The 12,119-nt window shown below is 35.1% G+C and overlaps 1 protein-coding gene and 1 pseudogene across 2 annotated transcripts in view; one reads left to right on the top strand and one right to left on the bottom strand.

Annotated features, from left to right (window-relative positions):
* The window catches only part of LOC311087817 (sacsin-like), a gene marked incomplete at its 5' end in the record, with an annotated part of 35,515 nt that extends 30,877 nt beyond the window's left edge, over positions 1 to 4,638 (bottom strand). The window contains 2 exon segments of the mRNA XM_084121288.1: positions 2,504 to 2,650; positions 4,575 to 4,638. Of these exon segments, the coding sequence (XP_083977414.1) occupies positions 2,504 to 2,650; positions 4,575 to 4,638 (211 nt within the window).
* An 820-nt stretch (positions 4,639 to 5,458) lies between these two features.
* On the top strand, positions 5,459 to 6,420 carry LOC311087816 (N-acetyllactosaminide beta-1,3-N-acetylglucosaminyltransferase 3-like; annotated as a pseudogene). Its single transcript has one exon. The product of its transcript is annotated as an N-acetyllactosaminide beta-1,3-N-acetylglucosaminyltransferase 3-like (transcript).
* The last annotated feature ends 5,699 nt before the right edge of the window (positions 6,421 to 12,119 follow it).

Genomic DNA, 12,119 nt, shown 5'->3' with positions numbered 1-12,119 from the left:
GCTACGAGTATGAATGAAACAAACATTATACATGCGTGTACTCACTAATGCTCACAACACCCTATTTTCGATTAAAACAAATAAAAAAAAGGGGAAAATAATACTTATCTCTAAAGAATTTTGAAGCAAACATATGGAAATCCACAAGTTTATTTCTAGTGTAGAGAAGTGTACAGTTTTTTTTTTCTTTTTCTCAGTGGATGCATAAGATTTCCTGACAAAAAATAAGAAATTACCCTCACAGATTTTTAGCATTATAATTTAATATTTTATAATACAGTATAACTTTGGACATTTCTGATGATTTGTAGGAAAATTAAGCTTTATTTTCAACCAAAACTGATGGATGTTGTTTGGCTTGTGATTAGTAATGTTGGGCTATATTATTGACTTAATGTTAAGCAAGAGGTGTTATGTTCCTGCAGTCTGCCATTTTTTGGCAAATAAAGAAAATGTTTGTCTGAAAACATTTCTTGTTGGGGTGCTGCAGTCACCAAACAATGTATATCACACTGGATTACAGATACCCTTTCTGAGGTGTGCGGGTTACTTTGTGGTAGTCAGTGGTCAGTGGCTTCTTCTACGACAGTATCTAAGGGTGTCCCCCTTAACAAGATCTTCTCTGCACACATTCATAAGGTTTTAAAGTCTGGATATGGATCACAACCCCAGGCTCACAGGTCCTTTATTGGTCCTCCATTGATCCATCCTCTTGAGCCTATAAGATCTGTGACTTGCGCTAATCGCTCCAGCCTTCTTCTCTTTCACAAGATGTGTGTTGCGGCAGGTCTTTTATTAGACAGTAGAATCTGATCACGTAAAATGCCTGCGCCGTTTTATATAGTCTTGATGACGCGCTACGCTACGTCAGCTGAACTCACGGGCGTCAATGAACACACAAAGCATTCCCATAGTGTCTACAACATGACACAGCATCTTGTTCCCTTCTAAGGGAACATAACAAACATAACGTAACCCACAGATGCTTTAAATGCTTTAAGTGAATTTAAGAATCAGAACAACATTACAATGTACAGTTTTGATTCGTAAAATATTATATTTAACAGTGTCATTAAATGTATGTTTTTTGGTGTTATTTTAAGATTAACTGTGTTAGACGATAGAAAGGATATCTAAATGTAAAAAAATGGTAAATAAACACGCACATTATAATATTAATAATAGACTAACCATTAGAAAAATGTAACCGTAATCTGCAACAGTATCTTTCTGTTGTGATACTTGCAGTAATAATACTGAAAACATATAGCCTACCCTGTGGCAAATTTAACATTGCAGAATTGAAAAAGAAAATGAATTATTACAATATGAGCACATCATTCTACGAAGATTTGCTTTAGTAGTAACTTGTGTAGGATGTGCTAATTCAGCAAGTTAATCTAGAGAATACATAAAATTATAAATGTTTAATTTGATAATTAGTAGTGTTGGTTACATATTGTAATGTATACTGTAATTTGAAAATACATTAACCTTTTCCCTGCTGGTGTTTTCTAAAATAGTTGCGAGCCTATTCACAAAACTTTCATGGCCCCCAGAATATTTTGTTGTTGGAATATGTTAAAAAAACAAACAAAAAATGTTTAAAAAATCTAGCTACATTAATTTTTATCAACATTCCAAATGTGGGTACGTTTTGTTAAAAAGCAAAAAAATTAATATTTGAACTGAGAAAATTGTGTTTTTGTCAAAGACTACATCTGGATCGGATTCAGAACAATGATCAAAACATAAAGGGAGTAGATCGAGTCCATCAACACCCCTAAAGCTTCACAGTCATTACCTCTTCATGGGTTCCACATTTCATTTGTTAATGTTAGGCAGTTTTGATTTATATGCTGTTGAATGTTTGATGATCATGTTAGCTTATATGTACGTAAGCAATCTTCTACCCCCTCCTTCTGGGGTGCTTCTCAATACTCAAATTGATGCTTCCTTGTTTCCTCGCTCCTCCGTCCTCCAGCCCTTGACCCGGAAACCGATCGAATTCAGCCATCTTGAAGAACATCTAAATTCTCTAATTGCATCGCAAGGAGGTGAGGAACGAGAAGCGAGGAAGCTTCCAGAGGAGTTGTGAGCAAGGATACACAGGTGTATCTTTCCCTCATATCCGAAGGTGCTGGAGCTGAGAAGCGAGGAAAGGAAGCAAGGATGTTCAAATAAGAAATGAGAAGCACCCCAGATCTTCTCCTTTGCTTATTTTTGGATCAGGAGATTCTGTACTATTTCAGAAGATGCATAGTAGCGCCCCCTACTATATTACAGTGAAAACAGGTATTGCCAGAAAAAAACTTGTCAATGGCAGGAAAGCGTTGTGTCATAAATGATGGAAAATCTCGTCATTGGCAGGGAAAGAGTTAACTGGCATATTGTGATGTTAACACTACATAAATCAACAAGCGATATTGTAGGATTCAGCAGGCACTTAGTAGAATACCCAAAAAGGTTATAAGAGCCAATCTGTTAATGTAGTGAATTTCACCTGTAATATGATAAACAGAGTTGAAGCCGATCCCAAATCTCCCGACTTTTGTTGGGTCATCCTGCTTGATGCTTCTGCCAACTCTCTGGATTCCCTCCCAGTCATCCTCTGTGAAGACTGCATCATTGAAGGCATAGAGAGCCGGTCCTGCCAAATCAAAGATGCAAACAGATGATCAAACAAATAAAGAGTAGTCTTTTGCCTATAATAAATACTTTCAGTATTGTCAAAGACTACTCCTAATGAATCATGTCTCCCATACTGTATATGTACTATATGCACATATTTGCAGCAAAGATTTTGACCTAGATTTAGATATCTGAGATACAAACAGTTTAAGATACAACAGTTGTGACTGGTGCTTTTCAAAAGAGGAAAACAGATGTCAGTTATTAATGGAAAAGTGTGTCTAATTTATTATTTTGGTTGCTCCCAAAGTAGCTAAAGCTGGGGACACACTTAACGACTATAAACCTATAATCTATGGAAGCATATGGGTAGCAAATTTCAATTTGAAATGTAATATGCAAAATGACAATGCAATATGTAAAATGGCAATGCATTTCTGTAATTAAATTTAAATTTTCCCATCATTTGTGCAACGTTTGGTGCAAAATGAAAATGAAAATTCAATTATAAAATTTACATTTGCCATTTCATACACTAGTTTTAATATGTAAATTGAATACATATTTTAACGCTTTCTAAGTTGCAAAATTAAAATTAAAATGTATTACAGAAATGATTATATATGTTTAACATGTTCAAGCAAAAACTGTAGCAAAATTGTAATTTAAATGTTATTTTTTCTTAATTGCATTTACACTCACAGTTAAGACACTTGCGATTGCATTGCCATTAAGTGTCACGCAATGAATGTAGCAAAATTCAATGTGCAACTTGAAAATGCATTCTGAGCCGATCACGTGTCCACCCCGCGTGAAGTTGGCCCCGCCCCCAGCACAAAATAGGCGCAATCGTTTTTACTTCGTTTGTGCTGTAATTTTTGTTTGTTTGTGCTGCTTCTGTTTTTTAGATAGTAAAATAATATTTATAGGTAATTCAGTCACCCAGGCCGCCACATGCTCCAAATAAAATAGATCTTGTTCAGTTTGTGCCGGTTTTGTTTGTGCTGCTTCAGTTTTTGAAATATTAGACCGAATTATAGACGATGACGTCACCTGCTCAACGTTCACCCAAAATTCTCATATGTTTGTGCTAATTTTCGCTGATAAACGTTTATTTTGTGCTGCTTCGGTTTCTTAAATATTAAAATAATATTTATTGGTCATTCTGAGGTCACTCAGCTCCCCGACCTGCTCCACATTCACCAAAATAGTCTCGTTTGTTTGTGCGATCGTTTGTGCCGGTTAAAGTTTTGTTTGTGCTGCTTCGTTGTTTAAAATATTAGACACTGAATTATAGACGATGACGTCACCAGCCCTCGACCTGCTCCACATTCACCCAAAAAGGGCTAGGTCGATGAATTTGACCCGTCAGATTCCGTGACCCTGTGTATTAATACCTTCAATATGCTTTATAAAATAGAAAGGGGATCATATTTTAGTCTGCCTCATATTTTATGATTATACAGATGCAAACAGAGATGGTCACACACATCACATTCGTCACTTTATTGAACATTACAGTCAGTTATTAAAGAGCGGTCACGTTTTTCGGTAGCTATTAATACCGAATACCAATGGAGCTTTGTCATATTATGTGATCACAGAGTAATAGGCCTATGTATTTGTAAGGAAAAACTATAGGATCTCATTATTGGGTATTAAAATTAATAGTAATAAGAATAAAGATAAGCATGTATCAGACAATGAGAATATTTTATACAAAACGAAACCAGCCAGCATCAGTCCAGCATCAGACAACAGCAGCTCAGCATAATGTTGACGCCTGACAAGGCAGAACATTCTCCCAGACGGTCCAACATCGTACTGGTTCTATCACCTGCAGACGCGTAATAATCTTCACAAACACTACAAAACACTCGTATCAGATCTGCCGCCGCCGTGTTTCCTTCCAACACCTCAAATGCACCATAGCGTATGTTTACCTGTTGCCGAGCAACGCTGTTGATTGACAGGGCGGGGTGGACACGTGATCGGCTCAGAATGCATTTTCAAGTTGCACATTTTATTTTGCTACATTCATTGCGGGACACTTAATGGAAATGCAATCGCAAGTGTCTTAACTGTGAGTGTAAATGCAATTAAGAAAAAATAACATTTAAATTACAATTTTGCTACAGTTTTTGCTTGAACATGTTAAACATATATAATCATTTATGTAATACATTTTAATTTTAATTTTGCAACTTATAAAGCGTTAAAAAAGTATTCAATTTCCATATTAAAACTAGTGTATGAAATGGCAAATGTAAATTTTATAATTGAATTTTCATTTTCATTTTGCACCAAACGTTGCACAAATGATGGGAAAATTTAAATTTAATTACAGAAATGCATTGCCATTTTACATATTGCATTGTCATTTTGCATATTACATTTCAAATTGAAATTTGCTACCCATATGCTTCCATAAGGATAGAGAAACATAGTATTTATAGTCATATGGACAATCACTTGATGCCTTTCCCACAAGTTTCTATTAGGTTAACAGTACAGAAAATTGTATCTGACCATGGTATTCTGTTCTTTCCGCAAATTAGTTCATTTAAAGTCATTATCTTTGACACATTGAGGCTGATTTTTTGTCAGGACTTCACTGCAACAGAACATGAAAACTACATCCACACAGGGCACAGAGCACTGATACAACTTCTACACATGATTCACTGTAATAGTTTAACAACAGAGAGCATTTTTGTGTTCATACTGTGAATCGTGTCTCTTTTCCTAAACAGGTGTGAAGATGAGAAAGAAAAACGCAGAGACAATAGCATTAATTCTCACCGGTGTTGTGTGTCTTTTCATTATTATGAACAAAAACGACACTGAAAATGACGTGAAATCAAATAGCAAAGACACATATGAGATGCTCCGTCATCAAATCCATTTGCCCAGATCCAAAACTCCCCAGCCTTTGTCTTCACGTTGTCAGCAGAATATGTCGGCTTATACTGTGACTGGATTTTCTACTCTGCCAGGTCATATCCAAGATTTCCTGCTTTACCGACACTGTAGGAATTTTCCCATGCTGCTCGACCTGCCTAATAAGTGTGGCGGACCCCTGAACTCTGCAGATGTCTTCCTTCTGCTGGTCATCAAGAGTTCTCCAGAAAACTACGAGCGGCGAGAAGTCCTGCGGAAAACATGGGCTAAGGAACGACTGCACAAAGGTGTGTGGATCCGTAGAGTCTTCATAATCGGAACAACTAAAACTGGCTTCGAGAAGCGCAGGTTGAATAAGTTATTGAAGCTGGAGAACAATGAGAACAAGGACATTTTACAGTGGGACTTCAATGATTCATTCTTTAACCTCACACTGAAGCAGATCCTTTTCTTAGAGTGGATGGAAAGATGGTGCCCACACCCTAGATTTCTCTTAAACGGGGACGACGACATCTTTGCCAATGCGTTTAACATGGTTGAGTATCTTCAAGGTCAAGAGGACAATGATGGAAGTAAACATCTCTTTACCATGCTGATCACCTCATCCAGAACGTAGGGCCTATTAGATACTCTTCAAGTAAATACTTTGTCCCGGTGCAGGTTCAGGAGTCTGAGAGCTATCCTCCTTACTGTGGTGGAGGAGGCTTTCTTCTCTCAGGCTTCACGGCCAGAACAATCTACAACATGTCTCACTCTATAATTATACTGCCCATTGATGATGTTTACATGGGAATGTGTTTAGAAAAGGCTGGCCTCAAACCTACATCCCACTTTGGTGTAAGAACCGCTGGTCTGCATGTCCCAGCTGAGAACGTTGACTTTTTGTGATGTGGGATGAAATACAAAACCCACATTTGCAATGTGGAAAGACAAATTCCTCTCTTCAGGGAAGCCCGTAAACAAAAGAAAGGGAAGCATAATTGCTAGAATTGATGTAATCAGTTTTGTTTTTAATCAACGAATTAACTTTTTTTCTACAACATGTTTTACCATGTCACTTCTCAAGAAAATGATTTGGTGTATTGTATTGCACTTTAACGGAAATGAAAAGGGTGGTTGATTCCTTTCTCAGCAAAAGAAGTTGTAGTCTTTATGGTTTTTATTCTTTTTTTTTAAATAATTAGAGAGTGCTTATGGAGATCTATAATCTATATATTTCCTTTTTTAAATCTAATTGTATCAGGATAGTTAATTACGTGTAATATGAAGTGGAATTCTCTTACACAGTCTATGCATTAAATTATTGCTGCAAAAAAGTTGTTACACCTCTGAATGTTTTAATACAGTGCTGTAACAAAGTAGAGCAGGATAGAATCTTTCCATCATTTCAGTTCTTTTGAATCAAAAAGGGTTCGCAAATTAAGATGGTTCATCTGAATTATTCATTTTGTGAATCACGAATCTGAATCGCTTGATTCACTGGACTGCAAGTTATTTTAAGAGAAGTGTCTGTTCAAGTCAGCTTTAATGTGTGTTTTCAAATTATAATTAGGACATAAATTATTTTGATAGGCTACGTTTTGACTTGTGATAAAGTTTGTTAATGTGACAACTCTCCTGTTCTCTAGAAATGTTTGTATTAATAAAAGGCAAATACCAACTTCAAAATGCTGTATCATTTGCATGTTTTCATGGTGTTGTGTACACAGTAAAAAACGTTGGGTTATTTGTTTAACCCAACATTTTTAAGTGAGCAGATATGGCGTTATTTTCCTGTCAAATGTCGAGAGCGCATTATTGTAGCGCGAAAGTACATTAATATAATGCGTGAGTGCGAATCTCTCTGCTCGCGCGCGGGAACTGGGCGCGTGCTCTCAGATACTCGCTGCTCTTGTAAGAATTTTCTCTGCGCTCCCTCAGAGAATATGCCTGCACTTAAAACGTGTTCAGTGCAATTGCGAATCTCTCATCTTCGCTTAAAGTAAGCGTGTATGTGCTTAGACTGTGTCCCGTGTGTTCGCGCATGCCTAAGTACTCTTCTCTTCAATTTCTTTTTTTTATTAATGCCAAGGTATCAAAAATATAACTTACATAGCAAAAATGTACAAATTACATACAACGTAATAAATAAAGCAAAGCAGCATATATATATATATATATATATATATATATATATATATATATATATATATATATAATATGACAAAATGATTTGAATTTGAATTGTGTAAATTTGAATTATTTGCAAGTGTAATCTAACAAAATTGAATTTTAGGTGGTAGTTTAAATAGTTCTGAATTTGATTTTTTTTAAACGAATATTGAACATTTGAAATTTAACAAATTGAAATGTTTTTATGGCTGAATTTTATAGACATGTATTTTCAAACAGCTAGTTTTTTTTGTTCTGAATTCGTATACTGCAAATATTCAGTTTAAAAAAATACAGATTCAAGTTTTCAAGATGAAGAAATTCGGAACTTCAAATTCAGTTTTCTAAAATTCAAGTTCAAAAATTCAAGTTCAAAAATTCAGATCTTACAGAAAGTAGGTCACAGGTCATCCACAGGGAAGAGTAAAGGATCTCAGATAAGTCGAACAGAGCATTTTGGCTGCAGTGCAGTAGTTTTCTGCCGCAAACGCGGTGGTGGTTCAAGAGAATCAGTGTATCTTTCGTTCAGTCGTTTTTTTTATTTAATATTAAGAGTAGAAAAATTAGAAAACAGCTTGAGTATTAGATTTCTAATATTCTAGTAATAATAGTCCGCTGCAGCAGTTGCACGGAGCTATAGTGTATTGCAACTATAGGCTACATTTAATTTTCTCATCAAACAACTAGACTAACGAATGGCTCGGTACAACAGAAGAGCCTAGAAAGGGCTTTTTCTCTGTGTAGACCAGCAGTTGGTCTGAATTTGCTATAACCTCCCAGCTAACAAAAATAAGTTGTCAGAACATTTTGCTAACATTCCCATTAGGGTAGGAAAACGTTATTTCGGAATGTTTTTTAAACATTGAAAACGTCCAGTTTTTTTAATGTATAAAGAACGTTTTTTCTTGGTTAATGTGAACGTTAAAGTAACATTCCATTCACTCATTTTGAAAATGTTATTAAAACGTTATTTCTGAATGTTTTGTAAATGTTGGAAACGTCCAGTTTTTTTAATGTATTAAGAACGTTTTTTCTTGGTTAATGTGAACGTTAAAGTAACATTCCATTCACTCATTTTGAAAATGTTATTAAAACGTTTTGGGGATGTTCACATCACCCTGATGTGGTTGGCCCATCCATCACCAGGCTTACTCACAGACACTTGAGTATCGCTAATTAACCTATGCTGCATGGGTTTGAACTGTGGTTGAAACTGTTGTAGCTTACCTGAAGGATATCACAGAGAACCTGCTAACTCCTGGCTCAGCCGGGACTCGAACCGGGGACCTTCTTGCTGCGGGGTGAGATTGCTACTCACTGAGCCGCTGTGCTGCCCTGTTTTTATTTATGTCCAGAGTGTTTACATTTTTCCAGAGTATAAAGTTTCTAAGTGAATTAAATATTTGAATTACAAAAATAACAGAAAAAACTTTACTTCAAGATTCACATTTTACTGTGTAGTACACAAAATTTTGTACGAGTCTCTGGGTAGTACACAGTCCAAACAATGGAATCATAAAGAAGAAAAATTACATTTTCTAAACCAAAAATACAAACCCACCACAAAGGAAAAAGAACACAAACTCAAACATACAACTAGACAAGTCAAATCTTACAAGACATGTGGAGAACAACACAATAGAAACCAAGCTAACAGGGAACGTTCCCAGAACTTTCACTAACGTTCTTTAAAAGTTGTGTAAATGTTAGTACAAAACGTTATTAAAATAATGTTTTCGGAACGTTCATATAACATTATTAACGTTCTTGTAACGTTGAGAAAAAAAACGATCTTAGAACAACGTTCTTGGAACGTCTTTATGACGTTATTTGTGATTGATGAAAGTTCTCATAACGTTGATATAAAACGTTCTTAGAACAAGGTTCTTGGAACGTCTTTTTGACGTTATTTGTGATTGATTAAAGTTCTCATAACGTTGATAGAAAACGTTCTTAGAATAAGGTTCTTGGAATGTCTTTTTGACGTTATTTGTGATTGATGAACGTTCTCATAACGTTGATAGAAAACGTTCTTAGAACAAGGTTCTTGGAACATCTTTATGATGTTATTTGTGATTGATGAACGTTCTCATAACGTTGATAGAAAACGTTCTTAGAACAAGGTTCTTGGAACATCTTTATGACGTTATTTGTGATTGAAGAACTTTCTCATCATAACGTTGATAGAAAACGTTCTTAGAACAAGGTTCTTGGAACGTCTTTATGACGTTATTTGTGATGGATGAACGTTATCATAACGTTGATAGAAAACGTTCTTAGAACAAGTTTCTTGGAACGTCTTTATGACGTTATTTGTGATTGATGAACGTTCTCATAACGTTGATAGAAAACGCTCTTAGAACAAGGTTCTTGGAACGTCTTTATGACGTTATTTGTGATTGATGAACGTTCTCATAACGTTGATAGAAAACGTTCTTAGAACAAGGTTCTTGGAACGTCTTTTTGATGTTATTTGTGATTGATGAACGTTCTCATAACGTTGATAGAAAACGTTCTTAGAACAAGGTTCTTGGAACGTCTTTTTGACGTTATTTGTGATTGATGAAAGTTCTCATAACGTTGATAGAAAACGTTCTTAGAACAAGTTTCTTGGAAAATCTTTATGACGTTATTTGTGATTGATGAATTTTCTCATCATAACGTTGATAGAAAACGTTCTTAGAACAAGGTTCTTGGAACATCTTTATGATGTTATTTGTGATTGATGAATGTTCTCATAACGTTGATAGAAAACGTTCTTAGAACAAGGTTCTTGGAACGTCTTTTTGACGTTATTTGTGATTGATGAAAGTTCTCATAACGTTGATAGAAAACGTTCTTAGAACAAAGTTTTTAGAACGTCCTTGTGATGTTATTTGTTCTTGACTGATGTTCTCATAATGTTGAGTGAAAACGTTCTTATAACAACGTTCATGGAACGTCCTTGTGATGTTCTCATAATGTTGAGTGAAAACGTTCTCATAACAACGTTCATGGAACGTGCTTGTAATGTTATTTGTTCTTGACTGATGTTCTCATAACGTTGAGTGAAAACGTTCTCATAACAACGTTCATGGAACGTGCTTGTAATGTTATTTGTTCTTGACTGATGTTCTCATAACGTTGAGTGAAGACGTTCTTAGAACAACGATCATGGAACGTCCTTGTGATGTTCTCATAATGTTAAGTAAAAATGTTCTTATAACAACGTTCATGGAACGTCCTTGAGATGTTCTAATAATGTTAAATGAAAACGTTCTTAGAACGAAGTTTTTAGAACGTCCTTGTGATGTTATTTGTTCTTGACTGATGTTCTCATACTGTTGAGTGAAAACGTTCTTATAACAATGTGCTTGTGATGTTATTTGTACTTGACTGATGTTCTCATACTATTAAGAGTTCTTAGAACTTTTGATACTATTGAGAACATACTATTGAGAACGTTCTTAGAACAACATTCTCAGATACAAAAATATGTTCTTAGAATGTTTTTCTAACATTCCCATTAAGTTATGAAAATGTTATTTCTGAATGTTTTCTTAATGTTTCAAACATCCAGGTTTTTTTAAGTATTAAAGAACGTTTTTTTCTTTGTTTATGTGAACATTAGAAGAACATTCCATTCTATAATTTTGGAAATTTTATGAAAGCGTTATTTCTGAATTTTTTCTTAACGTTCCAAACATCCTTTTTTTTTTTAAGTATTAAGAACGTTTTATCATTTTGGAAATCAAAACATCCAGTTTTTTAAAAATGTTTTAAGAACGTTTTGTCTAAACATTTATACATAACTTTTAAAGAACGTTAGTGAACGTTATGGGAACGCTCTCTTAAGGTTATAAAAAAAAATAACTTGCAGGGAACGTTCTGGAAAGCTCTCTTTAAAATATACTGTAAAATAAAACCTAAAAATAACCTGCTAGGAGAGATCTTGAAAGTTCTCTTTAGGTTATAAAAAAAGAACCTACAGAGAACGTTCCTAGAACGTTCTTATTTGGTTCCCAAAACAATAACCAAATGGAAACCATATGGGAACATTAGGGGGGAAGTTCTGTGTTTGTTGGGTTCTAATGCATTACACTAATCAGTCAGAACTTTGAATTTCCATTCGGTAACAGCATTTCATCTGATTCTGAACTAAATTCTCTCATTGTCTTTCTATCACTCACAACTCTGTGCATGCGCTCCATTCCATGCCATCTTTACACCAAATATCCAGCGTCTCCAGGCAACCATTAACCATTAATCCAGCTAACAAAAATAAGTTGTCAGAACGTTTTGCTAACATTCCCATTAAGTTAGGAAAAAGTTATTTCTGAATGTTTTTTAATCATTGAAAATGTCCAGTTTTTTTAATTGAGAACGTTCCCTGCAGGTTATTTTTAGGTTTTATTTTATAACCCAAGGAAAACCTTCCCAGAACGCTCCCTGCAGGT

Source organism: Abramis brama (genome assembly GCF_963993115.1).
Source record: "Abramis brama genome assembly, chromosome: 8".
Lineage (NCBI taxonomy): Eukaryota > Metazoa > Chordata > Actinopteri > Cypriniformes > Leuciscidae > Abramis > Abramis brama.
Note: the sequence above shows the minus strand (reverse complement) of the source record. Positions and strands in the feature narration are given on the sequence as shown.